Genomic DNA, 19,688 nt, shown 5'->3' on the forward strand with positions numbered 1-19,688 from the left:
GGACGCGGGCGGGGGGGAGTGGGAAGGGGGGGGGGAGTGGGAAGGGGGGGGGGGGGGGGGGGCTGGAAGGACACACATCCGGAACATTCTCGATAGCCCCCGTGAGCTTTGAGCGGAGAGGGCTGCCTTATGCTAGAGGACACAGTACTCCAGTATGTCCCAATAATTCATTTTCCTGGTGCGAGTGGTTGGCTTAATGAATGTGTCTTTTACTGCTTTGGTGTCTTCACACAACTCGGACGTTGACGAGGATAGTTATTTGGAGGCAGCCGCTACCATGTTGTACAACGTCACAGTTGACTCTGCACATGTGTTAACGTTTAAAAACACTCCTTTTTTCATTTTGGGTTTTATGTTCTTTCACAGTTGGGTAAACCGTGTGTCATTTTTCAACAAAGGAACCGTGTGAAGAGATTTAGTAGACAGAGGTGAATATATAGGAAATAACATTGAAAACCGCCTTTTGGGAAAGGATGTTCAAAGATAAAGCACTTCAGGCCTTGAGGCTGAATAAGTTTCAGTTAGCTTTTATCTCTGAGATAAAAGAATGCAAAATCAGTCCAGAACTTCCAGTGTGGGCTAAACCTTTTTATCCTGTCCAAGAAAAAGAGCATTACGGTTGCAATAAATTTATGGTTGTCAGAAATGGAGGATTAGGTGGACGATGCCATCCAAGAGAACACCGTCTTGGACCTTCCAGTGGAGTTCAACAGTGAAGATTAATTTCTTACTGAGACACATGATGAAAGGCCATTGGCTACACGCTTATGTCAGCAACGGAAAGTTCACTGGAGGACACAAAACAGTAAAGACAAGCTGAAGGCCTTAGAAACTTGTGCCACCTTAGACGACCTTGCGATGGTTTTTTTGCTTCCAAAAATATCCCCAGAGCGCGCGGGTCGTTTTGTCAATTGTTATGAAAAAGCTGCTTGATGTTTGGGGGGTGGATAGGGGGTCATAGGCGGGTTCTGAGCAGAAGTGACCCCGTGACCTCCCCGCCCCACTGCCCACCCTGACATCAGGAAGACAAAATATTTACAGTGCTCTCTCAAAACTGCCTCCTCAGCCCAAACGTATCGTGGGATTGTTTTCTCTTGTTCCGCCCGCCGAGAAGATGACCTCCCGGCACGCGGCCGGCTACAGCTGTCAGAGAGCCGGCCCCTCCCCCCACACGCCACCCTCCTCCTCCTCCTCCTCCTCCTGCCCCCTGATAGTCTCCCGCCACCGCTTCAGGATGCTTAGCTGCACAGTTGTGCAGTCGTGCTTCTTCCTCTGTGGTGATGTCGATCTCTTCCCTCTATCAGTCGCAGTTCGCAGGCAGACAGGATGCTGTGCCCATTTTCTCATTCCTAATAATACTCATAACCAATATCACTGAGCATTTCTCATTCCTAATGATACTCATAACCAATAACAATGAGTGTTTCTCTTTCCTAATAATACTCATAGCCAATAACATTGAGCATTTCGCATTCCAAATGATGCTCGTCACCAATATCACTGAGCATTTATCTTTCCTAATAATATTCATAACTAATACAACTGAGCATGTCATTCCTAATGATACGTGTATACAATAACACTTTTATCATTCTGAATATTATTAATCGCCTGTAATGCTGAGAATTTCTCCCCCCAAACACCTCACTGTGACCACCCAGCCCCCCACCTTCAATACACAAACTTCCCTCTTTCTTTTCCCTCTGTCTTTCGCTCCTACATGCACCAAAGCCTTTGCTGTATTGACTACAGTTTGACTGTGCTGCTGAGCTGATTAAGCTGCTCTGTACCTGCTCAGTGCTGACTTTTGTTTGTAGGCATTCCTCAGTGCACAGGTGTCTGTGTCTGTGTATATGAGTGTGTGTGAGTCTGTATGTGTGAGTGTGCATGCGTTCTTCGTGCTTGTGTGTATGTGCGTTAGTATGTGCCTGTGTGTTTGTGAGTCTGGGTGTGAGACTCTGCGTGTGAGAGATTCTGTGTGTGTGTGTGTGTGTGTGTGTGTGTGTGTGTGTGTGTGTGTGTGTGTGTGTGTGTGTGTGAGAGAGACTGTGTCTGTGTGTGTGTGTGTGTCTGTGTGTGTGTGTGTGTGTGTGTGTGTGTGTGTGCGCGCATATGCGTGCGTGTGTGTGTGTGTGTGAGAGAGACTGTGTCTGTGTGTATGTGTGTGTGTGTGTGTGTGTGTGTGTGTGTGTGTGCGCGCGTGCACGTGTCTCTGTGTGTGTGCATTTGTGTGTTTGTGTGTGTGTGCGCGCGCGTGTCTGTGTGTGTGACTCTGTGTGTGTGTGTGTGTGTGTGTGTGTGTGTGTGTGTGTGTGTGTGTGTGTGTGCGTGCGTGCGTGCGTGCGTGCGTGCGTGCGTGCGTGCGTGCGTGCGTGCGTGCGTGCGTGCGTGCGTGCGTGCGTGCGTGCGTGCGTGTGTGTGTGTGCGCGTGCGCATATGCGTATGTGTGTGCGTGTGTGTGTGAGGGACTCGGTGCGCGCCAGTCAGAGCTCTCTCCTCTCTCCTCTCTCCTCTGGCTCCGGCTGCAGCTCTCTCAGGGATGGCAGCGGCTTCGGGGGCTGGACTCCCGCATTCCACACATTTTTGTGTTCCTCTCACACTGCCTGTATCCTGCATTCCTCACATACTCCCCCTCCTGCCCCTCCCCCACTCCTTCTCTGCTCTATCTCTCACACACACTCTGCGCCCAGCGCTGCTCTCCCCCTGATACAATCACACACTGTTCTCTCTCACAGCGCAGAGCTTTTATCTCACTCCACACAACACAATTCACCATCAGTTTGTGAGTTTTGGACAACAATTGTGTCTTAAAAAAAACTTAGAATTAGGAATATTGTAGGCTTCAATCGATGGATCCAGTTTTGTTGTTCACTTCAAACATGAACACTTGTTTGTTGGAGGGTCTTGAGGTTTTACCGGAGTTCGTTTTCACTGCGGTCTCTTTGGCAACCTGCTGGTTTGAATCATCAATTCCATAAAGGTTGAAAGAGATCTGATAATTGGGGTGTAAACCACCTGTTAATGCTCATTGTAATAAGAAACCTGTAGTGGCATTGAGAAGTGTCTGAATTGCAGATCCAATTCCGCATCCAGTTCATGTTCACGTTCACATTTATGTTTGAACAACTTTGGGTTGTTCAAAGCCAAACCTGTTAACCTCAAATGTAAATGTAGCTAGTTGTAGTTGTAATGTATGGTGTAAAATGTCTGTTGCTGGGTCAGTTTTATTGTAACTTGGCTTGTTCTGTTCTGTCCAGAGCAGTCATACTTATGCAGGGCGACCTAAATTGCTGGCATTTTTATCAATGCAGATTGATATTCCAGAAGGAATTCAGATTTGGTGACTTACTCAAGGCTGCACATATCAACCCCCTCCCCCAATATCCAGACCCCCTCCTCCATTACCCGCACCCCCTCCCCCATGACCCACCCCCCCTCCTCCATTACCCACACCCCCTCCTCCATTACCCACACCCCCTCCCCCATTACCCACACCCCATTACCCACACCCCCTCAGATTTCAAGATGCAGCCACCTGGTCACAAGGGAAATCCCCCCTGGCCACAGCAGGTCACTGCAGCTCGTTGAAACCAGTACCAGTCTGTGTTTGATGGACACATTCCGTCCTGTTTGGGCCAGATGCTCCAGTGAATGCCAAGTGGCTGGGCATTGCGGACGGTCCACTGAGTAATGACATTCTGGGTCGGCCACACCCAGCAGAACTGGAGTTGTACTTTGTCCAGTTCCTCAGCGGATTGTCCATCCGTCAAGGGATTGTTGCATGCATTCCTCTGCCAGAGCTTTATGAAACGTGTCCCTGTTTGAAATATCAGACGGTCCCACTGGATGTGGGCCCGAACCAGACCCGTTCGTCTTCCGTGTCATCCTAGTGTGTGTTGGTGTTTGGAAAAACTGGAGTGCATTGGACGTGTGTGTGTGTGTGTACAGGCGTATGCGCGTCATGCATGCACGCGTGTACATGTGTGCGTGCGCTTGTGTGCGTTTGTGTGTCTGTCTGATTTTGTGTGTGCATGCTCATGTTTGTGTGTTTGCATGCTCGCTTGTGTGTGTGTGTGTGTGTGTGTGTGTGTTTCTGTGAGTGCATGCTTGTGTGCGTTCGTGTGTCTGAGTTGGTTTGTGTGTGTGTGTTTGCATGTGTGCCTTCGTGTGTGTGTTTGCGTGCGTACGTACGTGTGTGTGTGTGTGTGCGTACACGCATGCGAGTATCAGTGTGTTTCTGTGTGTGTATGTCTGAAGCCTGGTGTACATTTCCCAGGGTTGGGTGGTGTTTGTCAAACACAGCCTGTGCCCAGTACACACAGGCTCAGGGGAGTGGGGGCAGGACTGAGTGGGGGTAGCTGGGGCAGACAAACGCTCTCTCTGTGCGATGGCATTCTCCTGTTTGCACAGTGCAGGGCTGCTCCACTGCTGCCTGAGGGGGGAATTTTCCTGCAGTCCGTTACGAAGCATTCTGCGCTACGTTGCGCTCCCTCGACCGTTGCGCACACCACACCCTGGTCAAGCCTGTGTCAGCTGACAATATTATAAATATTACAAACAGTCAGAGCCAGACCCAGCTTTATGTTCAGTTGCATTAATAAGATGGAAACATTTCACAGGCTGTTATATGTACTGGAGTCTTGTGACTCGGCATGGAAAAATAACATAAGCTCAGTGAAAACGGTTCTCTTTTACATCTGAATGTTCAGCTGTGCTCAATGCACGGTCAAGTGGAAGTACAGTATCTCCACTGATTCTGAGGGTTTGATTTGTGATGGTGGACCAACCCTTTACTCCTCTTGAAAAGAGTGTAGGCTTTCACAGTGTCAGTAGAGATTATTAAAGATTGAGCAGGTGTTTAGCTAGAGAGGAATGCAAGTTAATTTCTACATGTGTTGTCAGTGGTTTACCTACCCCTTTATGGCATGATTGAGGTAAGCGTTTAGAAATATATAATAGATTTTTGATGATTTGGTGAAGAAGAAAGGCAAATGCAACAATTTTTGTCAGTGTAATCATCCATTTTTGTTGGCCGAGTTGTTCTCACGGTATAAGCACAACTCCACATACAACTGCGCTTCAAAAATGCATTTGAGCTATTTGCGTCCAACTGTCTGCTGTTGCATTGCCTATTGGACACAGTGCCTAAGGAACCATGGAAAGTCTGCGTGTTTCACAGTGTCATGTGCCTGTCTGTCTGTGTATGCAGATGATCCTGGTGCAGGTGAACCCAGGGGAGACCTTCACCATTCGCACCGAGGACGGGCAGATCCGCTGCATCACAGGTGAGCTGAGGCCTCCCAGCCCCCTGAGCCCCCTCTCAGGTTTAAACACGGGGGGCCCTGCCCAACGCAAACACACACAGCACCAGTACAATCTGACACACTCCAAAACAAACACACACAGCACCAGTACAATCTCACACACTCCAAAACAAACACATACAGCACCAGTACAATCTCACACACTCCAACACTAACACATACAGCACCAGTACAATCTCACACACTCCAACACAAACACATACAGCACCAGTACAATCTCACACACTCCAACACAACACAACACAAACACATACACATCCCAACACATACAGCATCAGTACAATCACTCACACTCCCAACACAAACACATACAACACCAGTACAATCACTCACACTCCCAACACAAACGCATACAACACCAGTACAATCACTCACACTCAACACAAACACATACAGCACCAGTACAATCTCACACACTCCAACACAAACACATACAGCACCAGTACAATCTCACACACTCCAACACAAACACATACAACACCAGTACAATCTCACACACTCCGACACAAACACATACAGCACCAGTACAATCTCAGGCACTCCCAACACAAACACATACAGCACCAGTACAATCTCACACACTCCAACACTTAACACATACAACACCAGTACAATCTCACACACTCCAACACAAACACATACAGCACCAGTACAATCTCAGGCACTCCCAACACAAACACATACAGCACCAGTACAATCTCAGGCACTCCCAACACAAACACATACAGCACCAGTACAATCTCACACACTCCAACACTTAACACATACAACACCAGTACAATCTCACACACTCCAACACAAACACATACAACACCAGTACAATCACTCGCACTCCCAGGACTGAGGCGAGTTGTGCTGTAATCCGTGTTCAGTGGTGAGCAGGTCAACCGCAGTATCAGCAGAATAGGAATTTCACCGCCCCTAATGTGCAAAGGCATTGCAGGCGTAGCAGGCCTCTCCAACGGCGTGTTAACTATGATGAATACCGTTGGACTCAGTGCCCTCAAGCCGGGGGGAGAAAAAGTTATTTTCGTTACAGATTTTAAACTGCATATACATCAGTTTTACGATGCGGTTGACCTAACCTGTTACACCATTTTGTAAACGGGAACAGTTCTTTGTATGAAGAAAAAAGCATATTTTTGCTCTGTTTGATAGATGTGTTTTTCTGTTATCAGTAACCTTCTTGACTTTTCTCTCTCTCTCTTTCCTCTCTCTTTCTTTCTTTCAGGTCCTGCACACGTGCCCATGGTTTCCCCAAATGGAACTATGCCACCCATATTTGTGCCCCCGGGGTACATGTCTCAGGTGCAGAATCTGCTCGCCCCTTTTTGCTGTTCCACAGTGCTGTTTAATATGGAAATGGCATGAATCACAATCATGTTGATGAGTGGCACAGTATATGTGTGAAATGACCGTAAGAGTTAAGGTGCGATGGATGGATTTAGGAATTTAGGAATGGATGGATGAATTTAGGAATGGATGGATGAATTTAGGAATGGATGGATGAATTTAGGAATGAAGGAATGGATGGATGAATTTAGGAATGAAGGAATGGATGGATGGATGAATGGATGGATGGATTTAGGAATGAAGGAATGGACGGATGGATTTAGGAATGAAGTAATGGATGGATGGATTTAGGATTGGAGGAATGAATGAATGGATAGATGGATTTAGGAAAGGAGGAATGGATGGATGGATGGATGGATGAATGAATGAATGCATGCAGGGATGGCTGGTCGTTGTGTGTGGTGCTGTATTTGAGAGCTCCCTGCTGTGGTGGGGTGGAGCAGTTGTGTACTGAGCTCTGCTTCAGCAGCTCTTCCACTCTTGGGCCTCCCGGTCCTCACCCTGACCCCTTTCCACCCCCTGCAGGTGGTGGAGGAGAACGGCATGAGGAAAGTGGTCGTTTTGCCCCACGCCGCTGAATTCCACCCCTCCATGCCCCTGCCGCCCCCCCACGTGTCCCCCTATCTGCCCCACCACCCCGCCATGCTGCACCACCATCACATCTACCCTGGGGAGATGCCCCCCCACTTCATCCCCCAGCTCCCGCCCCCACAGGTCTACACTGAGCAAGGTGAGTTCTCATTGGCTTAGACTGACACAGACACGCCCACTAGTACCACTGTCTGAATGATGGGACATTCTCTAATTGTATGTGTACATGATCAGGGTAGACATGACATGAGTGTGGCTTCCTAAACAGCTGTATTTAAGAAGGAGAATTTCTGAGGTGAATTTCATGCATCCAGATTTTATTTCTGTCTTTTGAAGAAAGATGCTTATTTCTGTGTTTGTCGGTGTGTGTGTGTGTGTGTGTGTGTGTGTGTGTGCGTGCGTGGTGTGTGTGTGCGTGCGTGGTGTGTGTGTGCGTGGTGTGTGTGTGCGTGGTGTGTGTGTGCGTGTGTGTGTCTGTGTCTGTGTGTCTGTGTGTGTGTTTGTGTGTCTCTCTCTCTTTCTCTCTCTCTCTCTCTCTCTCTGTGTTTGTGTGTCTGTGTGTGTGTGTTTGTGTGTCTCTCTCTCTCTCTCTCTCTCTCTCTCTCTCTCTCTCTCTCTGTGTGTGTGTGTGTGTGTGTGTGTGTGTGTGTGTGTGTGTGTGTCTCTCTCTCTCTGTGTCTCTCTCTCTCTGTGTGTCTCTCTCTGTCTCTGCACAGACGTGGTGTGTCACAGCGCCTCCATGCCCCCGCGGGACGAGCGCGGGGTTAAGATGCAGGAGCAGCTGCGCAGGCGGGTGAAGGACCGGCAGCTGAGCACGGCCTGCAGCGCCCCCCGCATCACCTCCACCCACAGCCCCCCGCCGCCCGCCGCCCTCCACAACGGCCACAGCAAGGCCCCCGCGGCCTCCCCGGGGCCCGGCCGGCCCAGACCCCCCGGCAGGACCCGAGCCTCGCCCCCCTCGGGCTCCGACAGCCCCGGTGAGAGCCCCGGCTCCGTCAGAACGCCAGCGCCCTCTGCTGGCTTCTGTGTGTGTCACGCTCGACCCGTTCCTCCGGCTGTGAGCTTTGTGTGTTGTCCCCATCACTCAGACGCCGAGGCAGACACCAGGAAGATGTCGGAGCTGCTGTCCAGTGTGCACAAGCCCACAGTGAGTCCGTCTGTCTCCACTGTGTGTCCATCTGTCTCTCTGTCACCATCTCTCACTTTGTCTCGCAATGCACCTCTGTGTAACTCACTGTCCGTAGAATGGGAGCATCACTCTCAGGGCTGCAGTGGGGAGGGAGTGGTGTCTGGTATGGTGACCTAAGCTTTTTCTTTGATAAGTGTAGAGTCAGTTCACATGCTACTGTTTTTCACTCATCTATTGCTCTTCCGCACTGTCTCTCCTTCCCTCCCCCACTCCCTCTTTCGCACTGTCTCTCCTTCCCTCCCCCACTCCCTCTTTCTCTCTCTCTCTCTCCCTCCCTTTCTCCCTCTCTCTCCCTCCCTCCCTCTCTCCCTCCTCTCTCTCTCTCTCTCTCTCTCTCTCTCTCTCTCTCTCTCCCTCCCTCCCTCCCTCCCTCCTCTCTCTCTCTCTCTCTCTCTCTCTCTCTCTCTCTCTCTCTCTGTCTCTCTCCCTCTCTCTCCCCCCCCTCTCAGGTGTCCGGTCTTACGTCTCGCTCGGCTGTCCTGTCCTGGCAGCAGCCCCGCCTGCCCCAGAAGAACGGAGACGCCCCCCTGCCTCTCAGCTATGAGCTGGCCTTGTCGCACAGCGGCAGCGAGGGCAACTTCACGCCCGTCTACCTGTGAGCGCCCCACGTCACACCAGTGTCAGCCACCCTGATAATGCTGACGTGTCTGTGCATGTTTGTGCCTCTGCTTGTACAGTCTGGGCACAAGTAAACTGAACATGCTTTTAAAAATAATGAAACCAAAAAAAAGCTATACAGAGCAGTAAAAAGGGGAAAAACGAAATCGAATCAATATTTGTTCTGACCACACTTCCTTTAAACTGTGTCAATTCCCTTAGGTACCATGTCCCGCAGTTTTATAAGAATCAAGTTCAAATTTATATTAAAAAAGACAATTTGCACAGTACTGTATATGCATGCATCTATGTAATACTTGCAGTGCACAGCACTGCATAATGGATATTTCCACTGTTATTGTCCCTATATGCAATGAGGCAATACAGCTGATATCCACAGCTAATGGCCGTTTGTCTAGTTTTATGATTCCGGCTTGGGGAAGTCCCGGACGGGCCCTCATTTCAGTTCCATACTCTAATATGTACTCAATAAAATCACACTAGATACCAGATTTGCGTGAATAGTATCATTGCTTATTCTGAGCAAACAACTCAGTGTCCGAAGCCAGAGAGTGAGTTGTGTGTGATTGGACCTGTTCTCTGCAGGGGAAAGGACGCCAGCTGCACAGTGCAGGACCTACGGCCGGCCTCGGACTACCATGTGAGGTGAGACCTGTGTGTGCGTGTGTGTGCGTGCGTTTGTACAGTGAGTGTGTGCTGGTCATGCTCCCAGCGTACCATGTGAGGTGAGACCTGTGTGTGTACAGTGTGTGTACAGTGTGTGTGTGTGTGTGTGTGTACTGTGTGTGTACAGTGTGTGTGTGTGTGTACAGTGTGTGTGTGTGTGTGTGTGTGTGTGTGTGTGTGTGTGTGTGTGTGTGTACTGTGTGTGTACAGTGTGTGTGTGTGTGTACAGTGTGTGTGTGTGTGTGTGTGTGTGTGTACAGTGTGTGTGTGTGTGTGTGTGTGTACAGTGTGTGTGTGTAAAGTGTGTGTGTGTGTGTGCGTACAGTGTGTGTGTGTGTGTGTGTGTGTGTACAGTGTGTGTGAGTGTGTGTGTGTGTGTGTGTGTGTGTACAGTGTGTGTGTGTGTGTGTGTGTGTGTGTGTGTGCAGTGTGTGTGTGTACAGTGTGCAGTGTGTGTGTGTGTGTGTGTGTGTGTGTGTGTGCGCAGTGTGTGTTTGTACAGTGAGTGTGTGCTCGTCGGGCTCCCAGCACACCATGTTGTCAGTGTGAATTTCTGCGTCAGTCATGGGTCGCTACTTTGCTTTGGTTTACATACGTTTGCATTCTGCACTGCACCTTTTTAGCTGTCAGGCTCATTTTTTCTGTGCCTGTGCGTGATTGTGGCAGGGTGTGCGCATCCTGCCACTCTGTGCGGGGATCTCCATCAGAAGCCACGGGCTTCACCACGGAGCGTGCGGCCCCTGACACCCCCGGCCCCCCCTGGCTGATCCTCCGCACCAAGAACTCCCTGTCCCTGCAGTGGAAGGTACTGACTGCCCCAGGCTGGGCTGTGGGTGTGTGTCTTTCTTTATCCAACACACACACCACCTCAGACTGCAGCCGCACAGACACACCGACACACAGACACACGCCCACACAGACACACAGACACACAGACACACACCCACACACACGCACACACACACACACACACACACACACACACAGACACACCCCCACACACACACAGACGCACAGACACACACCCACACAGACACACACACACACACACTCACTCACTCACTCACTCACAAACTAACCCTCCACTCCCCCCTCTCTCACACATACTCACAAAACCCCAGTCCTCCCTCTCCAGACTAGACACACACACTAACCCCCAGTCCCCCCAGTCCCCCCACTCCTAAACACCCCTCTACACACTGCAGTCAGACACGCTAACCTCTTGTTTACCATTTTCCAAACACTCATGTACACACTGCAATCACACACACACACACACACACACACATCCTGTCCACACTCTTCCTAACACACCTCTACATACTGCATTCAGACACATTTTCTCTCAGCACCACGCATTCACCCAGTGGCCAAATGATCACTCTAAAAAGATGATCCCTTTCCCCTCTGCAGGCACCCTGTGACAACGGTTCCAAAATCACGGCATATCTCCTGGAGTACGATGAGGTACGTGCCCCCAACACCTCCCACCATATAGACCTGTCATAGGATCTGCATCACTCATAGTATCTCTGCTGTTGCATTAATAAAAATAATAAAATAAACTTTATTTGTATAGCACCTTTCATTAACTCCTTATGGGCGGATGCGACCAGCACGTTACATCTCCCTTAACAGACGGTGTTGGATTTTATCATATGACCGTTTTTTAAGAAATGTATTGTGATTTCTCCGCCTTTCTATGGGTATTCTATAGGGAGCCTTAGTCCATAATGGGTTAAAACCTGAACAGAACGGATGTAGTTCCATCTTGCATCCTGTTCCTGATCATGTTTGCCCTCCTAACCACAGCCATATCTGCCCCGAGGCCCCCCTCTGATTAGGCTCTGATGTGAGTTTGCTTGCGTTTCTGCCCTCCAGGGAAAGCAGAGCGTCTTTAAGGAGATTTATTGCGGACACGCCAAGCAGTACAAAGTCATCCGTCTCACCCCTTCAACGAAGTATGCCTTCAGGGTAGCTGCTAAAAACAGCGTAGGAACGAGGTGGGTGTCTGCGCACGCTGCCCCCTGGTGGTGTGCTTGCGCCTGTGTAGTGGGAGCCCTGGGTGATTGTGATTAGTGCTATAGCATTGGTGCCTTTTCTTGGCTGAACTGGGGATGACTCTTTTACCTGCGGTCTTTCTTTTGCTCTTTTAGGGCGGTCACTGCAAATGCAAGTGCTCACAGCCAGCAGTGCACTGCTACTAAAGACCTGTTCAGACTAAAGATTCACGATTCAACAAAACCCTTTTAGAATGTTGTAGCTGTCTGAACTACCCATCTCCATTGCCAGTTGCAACTTGTTGCGTCACAAATCTTTGGTCTGAACTGTGCTTAATACACAAATCAGGTCTTGGTTACTATGAATGACCTGCTTTAGTTGGCATGTCCTGTATTGCCATATGGCACTCAAGCATAACTACCCCAATATTCCCACAGTGCCATATGCACCTTACACCTTTTCAGCCACTGAAAATTACTGCTATACTATTGTTTTGAGCCCCTATTAAAAGCCAACTAATTTCTCAACTTGTTAGTCAACTCAACTAATTTGTCAATCACTTGGGATTTTGGTGGAGCCCCTTCATATTGGTCTAGGGACTGACGGGTTTGATGCACGTTTAACTGAGCGTGTGCACACGCGTTCGTTCACGCCCGTGTCTGCTGTCCGTTTCCTCAGTGCGTTCAGCGAGCCGCTGTCCTGCAGCACGGCCGGCTGCGCCCCCCCTCCCCCCGCGCCCCCCCGCCTGGCCGCTGCGGGCGTGTCCTGGCTGGCCCTGGAGTGGAGCGCCCCCTGTGGGCTGTCTGCAGACAGCACGTGCACCTACACTCTGGAGATGGAGGAGGAGGGATCGGTGAGTACAGCTCATCTGTGCCCTGTTCCTCTGTCAGCTTCATTACCCTCTGAGCCCCACCAGTTTTATTTGCATATTAGCACATGGTTTCATAGCTAAAACCTGTCTTATTTAGGTAACACTTTACAATAAGGTTACATGAATTGGCTAATGTTAGCGAACTAGCCAGGTCAGCCTTGAAAACGACATTTTATATCTCAAGGGACTTCCTGGATAAGTAAAGGTTAAATAAATTAAAATACTACTGAGAAGTTAATGTACGGCTTTGTTTATCTGCTTGCATATCATCATCATTCATTCAGAGATTAAAGTTTTATTTTTGGGCTATGTCAGGGCTGTCTAATTCCACTCCGGTTGGGCCACCGTGTGTGCTGCTTTTTTATTAGTACTGTAGCTGTGGATGTCTGGACTTGCCCTATGCTGTGTGTTTTGCATTTTTAGGTTAGTTATTAAGTTAATGTGTGCCACATCAATCCAACTGTTCCCCACTGATTGTAGACACTCCGAATAGTATGAGTACATTTTGGTTTTGTGAGTCAGTATAGACATATCTGAACTGATTAGTACACCTGTATTTCAGGTGAGTATGTTGTGTGAAAAACATTGGTGTGCCTCATGATGAAATGTGAGTTGGGCTCCTTCCCTGTGTGCCTCACCTGGCTCCCCTTTCTCTTCAGGGCTATGGCTTCAAAGCCAAACACAACGGGGAGGAGCTGTCCAACACCGTTAAGAACCTCCGCAGGAGCACCACCTACAGGTTTCGGGTGAGTGTGTGTGTGCACGTGTGAGTGGGTATGGACAAGAGCGGTGCCACTCATGGGCTACATTGATAACCGTCACCATGAGCACCAACGCGACTGTGATATGGCGTGTGATGCAGTGTGTGATGGTGTGCGTCTCTAGTGTGTGATAGGGTGTGTGATAAAGTGTGTGTCTCTAGTGCGTGATGCAGTGTGCGTCCCTTGCAGTTGTTGGCAGCAAACGCAGAGGGGCGCAGTCAGCCCAGCGCAGCAGTGGAGTTCAGCACCTGTCCTGACAAACCCAGCAGCCCCGGGCTACCGGCAGTGAAGGGCAGAGTCCTGCCAAACAGCCTGCATGTGTCCTGGGGTACAGACCTCTACAACAGAAATACATACTCGCACACACACACACACACACACACACACACACACACTCTCACACACACACACACACATACCATGTGTGAAGACTTCCCAGTGCACCCTCGCCCTCATTCTCTCTCCCTCTGTCTCTCTCTCTATCTCTCTCTTCTCCCTCTCCCTCACTCCCTCTTTTGTGGCCTTGTTTGCAGATGCACCAAAGGACGACGGGGGATCTGAGATCACGCAGTATGTGTTGGAGATGTGCCAGAGTCAGAGCGGTGAGAAACTCACACACAGCCAGGCCTAAACTCCCCTGTCTGTATGCACTGTCTGCATGTAAATCTGTGTTTGTGTCTGAAGGGAGCCAATGGGAGACGGTATACAGTGGACTGCAGAGGGAACACGTGTGTGACCGTTTGAGCCCGGGGAGATGGTACAAGCTGAGGGTCTACTGCCACAGTGTGGGAGGGCAGAGTCAGGTACTTAAACTAAACCCACCGTCTGCAGGATCTATCCCTGGCATGTCTATGCACACTACTCTGGAGAGCACAGACCTGTATCTCCCCCACATGGTTTCAATGTGCATATCCGCCGTGAGTGAGAGGCTGAGGGAGAATGTCTGTGTCTGTTTCCTCCGCAGGTCTCGGACTGCCTGTCTGCACAGACGGCTCCTGTCCCGCCCGGACCGTGCCAAGGGCTGCGACCGGCGGGGAGAGCCAAGCCCTGGGAGATACCACTCACGTGGGGTGAGACGCACTGACACACATGCACTTAGACATGCATGCGCGCACATACACACACTTATACATGTGGACACACACACACAGACCCATGTGTGCGCACAGACACGCATTTATACACACAAACACACACACTTATTGACAAGCATGTGCAAATTTATCTGCGCACACTCTTATCTATGCACGTACAGTCATGTTTTGGATTCAAATACTTTTCTATGCTCTATTCATCTTGACGGCAGGCTCATCTATTCAACTGAGCCTGCCAGGAGTGCCAGAAGGCAAGGTTTGCACTTTGAGAGTACTTAATAGGTCCCCATACACCAGACAAGCTCAGTAAAGCACAGAAAAGTATTTAAATTGTAACCAAATATGTATTTGACCCAGGTCTGATTGGCAGCCGATCTGTTCTGTTAAGTGTTAATAATGGTACGACTTGCCCCCTCTCCCCACAGAGCCCCCAGCTCAAGATGGCGGTGCCCCCGTCTCGCAGTACTCGGTGGAGATGGGAGAGTCGGCAGAGGGCCCTCACTGCCCGCTGTACCAGGGCGCAGACACACACTGCACCGCCAGCAGCCTGCTGCCGGGGCACACGTACTGCTTCTGGGTGAAGGCGGCCAATCAGGCGGGGGTGAGTGGGCGGCCCCTCCCTACACAGCAGCGCTAGGCTCTTATTGGGCAGCTTTGTACAGGGCTGTGTGTCAGTCAGTGGGCCACAGCTGGATCCTGGAGGGACTGCGCTGTGCGTTTCTTTCAGCCGTCGTTCTAAACCGCTGTATGCACCTACTATTAATTCTGTAACTTGTAGGTACTCGGAAATGGTCATTGGGAAAATGAGAACTGAAACTCAGTTAAAACCCATTAAAACTCCTCTACGCCTCTATGCAACCCTGCTCTGTACTGAGCCATAGGCCGCTCATTAAGTAGGACAGTGTTGATAAATATATGGGAGTCTGCAAGCTAAATGTGCTTGCTGTGTGTTACAGTGGGGACCCTTGTCAGAGGTGTGTGAAACCCCCACAGCGCCTGGTCCACCGGAGCAGTGTGGGCCCCCTGAGCTTGTGGTGAAGACAGCCAACTCTGTGCTGGCCAGCTGGGAGGTGAGTGGTGTTTGGAATTGTGCTGCCCCCTGGTGGAGAGTTCCAGAAGCCCTATATGGAAAGGGGAAGCCAGTGTCTATGGCAAAGTTTGTCTTTGCCTGTGATGTGCCTGTGTACTTTTATCAATGTTTGAGATATTTTGAACAACTTGAACAACAGTTGTTGTATGTCAAACTTTCATTTCTGTTAGTCTTTAATGCCTAAGTGGTTATATTCAAATTCAGCAAGGAAATTAAATTAAAAAGTCCCAAGTTCACCCTGATGACTTCAGCAAGAAGCTATGGCCAGTTAGCTGCTGTTTATATTTTCATAATAAATGAAAAGCAGTTTTATATTTCACATTTTTTCTGCCGCACCAAAAATGTAATTAATCGTGAAGTGAAAATAGAGGTAGGTAACGGTAGGCTACCATTACACCCTTACTGGTCCATTAAGCCCAGTCTTCACATATTGTATTATATTTTGAAGTAGTTCTTTAAATGCTCATAAATTAAGTCAACAACCTTGAAGTGAGAGATTAATCTTTCACTTTTTACATTTATTTTCCTGAATACCTTTCTCTTTTGTTGTCCTTTATCTGTTGAGAGAAAACATAACGTAAGATTACTTTCATCACTGGCCTAAATTATATCTGGTTCTTAACCCTGAAGGCTGAAGGCTATTTTGTGGGTGGCACTCCCCTGTCTTAAACTCACCACACTGTTGTTTTCTCAGGTCCCAGCATGCAACGGGGCAGAAGTGAGTGAGTTCAGACTGGAGTGGGGAGCTGCAGAAGGCTCCATGACGCTGACACACTGCGGCCCCTCCCTTAGTCATGAAGTGCGGGGGTTGGTACCAGCCACAACCTACTACTGCAGGGTTCAGGTAGCGTAAGCAGACTTCACTCCTTTGAGATACACACATTAACATTCAAACATTTTCCAAAATTTTAAACTATACATTTTTCTGTTCCCGGAATGATTTGCTGAAGCAATTCAGCTTGAGTGTCTTTCTTATGGATGGAATGATATTGAATCCTTAACCTGTTATAAGCCCCATTCCTAAATGTTGTTACTTCACTGTTGCTCCAGCTAACCTCTGGGTTATGTTATAGGGTATTTTTATTTATTCATTTAGCATGACATTTGTAAATGTTTCCGTAGCTCAAAAAAGGTTTATATTGGTATTTAAGTAGTTATAATGCGCTTACAAACCTCTTGTTTTTGCACACAGGCAGTGAATGTCGCCGGGGCGGGGCCGTTTGGGGACATCGCCATGGTGACGACCTCACCCTCAGTGCCTGCTGCAGTGCGATTGGTGGAGGAGGTCGCGGAGGACACCCTGCCCGGCCCTATGTCCTCATGTCTGGCATTGCGGTGGGAGGAGCCCTGCTGCCATGGCGCAGAAATCAGTGGCTACAATATAGACTTTGGGGAGCAGCCCCCCCTATCTGTGGGGAGGATCAACTATTTTGTCCTGGAGAACCTGCAGCCAGACACCACATACAGGTATCAGAAATGCAAGATGCCAAGCGCATGGCAAGACTGCTTCATAGGAGAAACTTAGACATTACTACCTCTGGTCTCACAGTCAGATATCAGGAAGGACCAGTATGAGCTTTACTACATCATCATCTCAGTTATTTAGCGGACACTTTAAGCAAAGCAACTTTGATTAGACATTGATTACACTAAGCAGGGGCCAATCCCCCTGGCGCAATGTACTGTAGGCTGATTATACATGCTGAAGAAGAGCATTGATTATTCCACAAAGGACAGGCACAGTGATGGAAATTGACTGGGCTTTCATTGCATGTCAGTTGCAGTGAGAGGTATGTCATTATATTGAGGAATACCTGCTCATGTTTAGTGTCGATATCTGGTTATCTCTGACTGTTTGCACTGGTTATTCTTTTGCAGACTTAAACATTTGTTTTGCATTTTGCATATATATCAAGTTTCTAAGTATAATGTATTGTAATACCCAGTTTGAGTGGAATCGTATTTACTTTGGCCTTGGCTCTGATTGGTTGACCTGCCTGTCATCCCTCTCACGCAGGGTTCGGGTACAGGCAGTCAACAGCGTCGGAGCGGGGCCCTTCAGCACGGCCCTGAGGGCCAGAACCCGGCCTCTGCCCCCCGACCCCCCGGCGCTGGAGTGTGTGGTCCCGGGGCCCCAGAGCCTGAAGCTGAAGTGGGGGGAGGGCCCCAGCCGGCCCCAGCTAAGCGGGGCCACACAGTACTGTCTCCACATGCAGGCCAGTGCAGAACGGTAAGGGGGGGCCGTACGTATGGTACTGTGGGCAGTGTGATTTTGTTTGCAACATATAGGTTTGTTCCGAGTATGGCTAATATATCAGATCAGAAATAATTACATAATTAGTCAGATAATCAAAGATCAAATATTAAATAAAGATATAAAGAGTATTACTGTACATTAGTGTTGTCTTATCCAGTCAGTTATTTAAGATAGAAAACTCTGGAACTCTGAAACCTGGAACAGCGGTAATCCTAAAGTAATTCCAAAGCTCTCCGTTTTCCTCCTCATATGTGGTTGTAGCTTAGAATCAGGCTGGGGAGCGGTTTATGACTGTTACAGTTTTGTCTTCTCCTCCTACTTCTCTGGGTCAAGCTCAGGTTAGCCATTTAAAGCAGCCTTTAACCAGATTGGTGTCTGAGTTGAACGTTTGACCTCGGGTTTGTTTTGGTGTGTTTGTTTGCATTTGTGTGTTTTCGTGTACGTCTGTGCTGCTGTGTTTGGGTTTGTCTTTATTTGTTTTGTTCTGCGTTTCTGCGCTTCTCCCAGGTTGGTGTGCATCTACAGCGGCCCCTGCCACACCTTCAAGGTGCAGCGTCTGAGCGAGGCCACGCTGTACCACTTCAGCATCCAGGCCCACAACGAGTCGGGCGTGGGGCCCCTGTCTCCCGTCTACAGCTTCAGCACTACGCGCTCCCCCCCGCCCCAGCTCAGAGGTGAGCGTCCTCCCCTGACCGAGGCTCTGAGTGCCAGCCCTCCACACAGTCATCGCGCTCACCTGTGCCCTCTCTCCACAGCCCCACGGGTCGAGCTCCTGGACTGGAACCGCTACGAGGTCACATGGGAGGCCTTGCAACCAATGAGAGGAGACCCCATCATGTACAGCTTGCAGCTGTTGCGGGGGCGGGAGGTGGAGCAGGTGCGTGTTCAAAGTTGCCGTGTGTTCAAAGTGGAATCAGGGCACTGGATATGTGGGTAATGTAGTTCTTTGTTGCCAATTCATAGTCTAACATCCTGTCTTTCTCTGTCTCAGCTGTATAAGGGCTCCAGCGCTTCCTACGTGTGGCAGTCCGTGGCGCAGGGCAGCGACTGGCGTGTGCGGGTGTCCGCCGGGAGGCAGTGCCAGGACGGGGGCGAGCTGTGGGGGCAGCACAGCCCCAGCGCCACCCTCCCCGCCCCGGCCCCCCCAGAGGACACGCGGGGGGAGCCCGGGGCCACGGCCGGGCACGGAGCCCACCCCAGGAAGGGCGGGGCCCTGACTGACGAACAGTTCGCCCTGCTGCTGCTCCTGGGCTTCGCCACAGTGGCCATCCTCTTTGCTGTGCTTATCCAGTACTTTGTCATCAAGTAGGTCCTAGCCCCGCCTATGGGAGGGGCACGTAGGGCGGGACATTAAAGCAGCTCCCCCGAAGCACATGACCCCACCTGTTCACACTCAAGGGCCTGCTATATCCCAGTGAAAATGCTTTCAGTTTCTTATTTTCTGGAATATTACTATTATTATTATTATTATTATTATTATTATTATTATTAGCTTCAGAGGGGAATTGTTATATTTGTTATAGCAAAAGGTACTTTTCCTTATTTTCTAATTTTCCTCTCTTCCATGACCAATTATGACTGTGAAAACTGTGACTATAGGGGTTGAGCGTGGGTTTGGAAGTATGGGGAGATTTGACATGCTGGGTAGTGTCCTGGGAGGTTGGTGGGGTGGGAGGGAGGGAGGGAACAGAGAGACGGGCCACTCTCCTTTACTGCAGATGTAATAGTACACTACCAGGGAAAGGTGGGAACTGGGCATAATATGGAAATTCATTGGTATCGCCATGGTGACTGAGGGTTTTGGAATTAAGGGATTCTCCTGGGAGACCTCTCAGCTCTTTACATCCAGTGAAACGGCACCTTTGCCTACTGT

General features: G+C 49.6%; 1 protein-coding gene across 1 annotated transcript in view; it reads left to right on the forward strand.

Annotated features, from left to right (window-relative positions):
* LOC133124398 (fibronectin type-III domain-containing protein 3A-like) overlaps positions 1-19,454 on the forward strand; it is a 28,979-nt gene extending 9,525 nt beyond the window's left edge. Inside the window, exons 3-26 of the mRNA XM_061235569.1 lie at positions 5,210-5,285; positions 6,556-6,632; positions 7,203-7,407; positions 7,985-8,245; positions 8,357-8,415; positions 8,907-9,052; positions 9,661-9,720; positions 10,408-10,546; positions 11,155-11,208; positions 11,623-11,744; positions 12,421-12,595; positions 13,273-13,359; positions 13,564-13,702; positions 13,908-13,976; positions 14,059-14,177; positions 14,339-14,444; positions 14,894-15,069; positions 15,425-15,538; positions 16,253-16,402; positions 16,751-17,025; positions 17,576-17,788; positions 18,323-18,489; positions 18,571-18,692; positions 18,807-19,454. Of these exons, the coding sequence (XP_061091553.1) occupies positions 5,210-5,285; positions 6,556-6,632; positions 7,203-7,407; positions 7,985-8,245; positions 8,357-8,415; positions 8,907-9,052; positions 9,661-9,720; positions 10,408-10,546; positions 11,155-11,208; positions 11,623-11,744; positions 12,421-12,595; positions 13,273-13,359; positions 13,564-13,702; positions 13,908-13,976; positions 14,059-14,177; positions 14,339-14,444; positions 14,894-15,069; positions 15,425-15,538; positions 16,253-16,402; positions 16,751-17,025; positions 17,576-17,788; positions 18,323-18,489; positions 18,571-18,692; positions 18,807-19,124 (3,429 nt within the window). The 3' untranslated portion in view covers positions 19,125-19,454. The remainder of the gene's footprint in view (positions 1-5,209; positions 5,286-6,555; positions 6,633-7,202; positions 7,408-7,984; positions 8,246-8,356; positions 8,416-8,906; positions 9,053-9,660; positions 9,721-10,407; positions 10,547-11,154; positions 11,209-11,622; positions 11,745-12,420; positions 12,596-13,272; positions 13,360-13,563; positions 13,703-13,907; positions 13,977-14,058; positions 14,178-14,338; positions 14,445-14,893; positions 15,070-15,424; positions 15,539-16,252; positions 16,403-16,750; positions 17,026-17,575; positions 17,789-18,322; positions 18,490-18,570; positions 18,693-18,806) is intronic.
* The last annotated feature ends 234 nt before the right edge of the window (positions 19,455-19,688 follow it).

This window comes from Conger conger, chromosome 3 (genome assembly GCF_963514075.1).
Source record: "Conger conger chromosome 3, fConCon1.1, whole genome shotgun sequence".
NCBI classification, from domain to species: domain Eukaryota; kingdom Metazoa; phylum Chordata; class Actinopteri; order Anguilliformes; family Congridae; genus Conger; species Conger conger.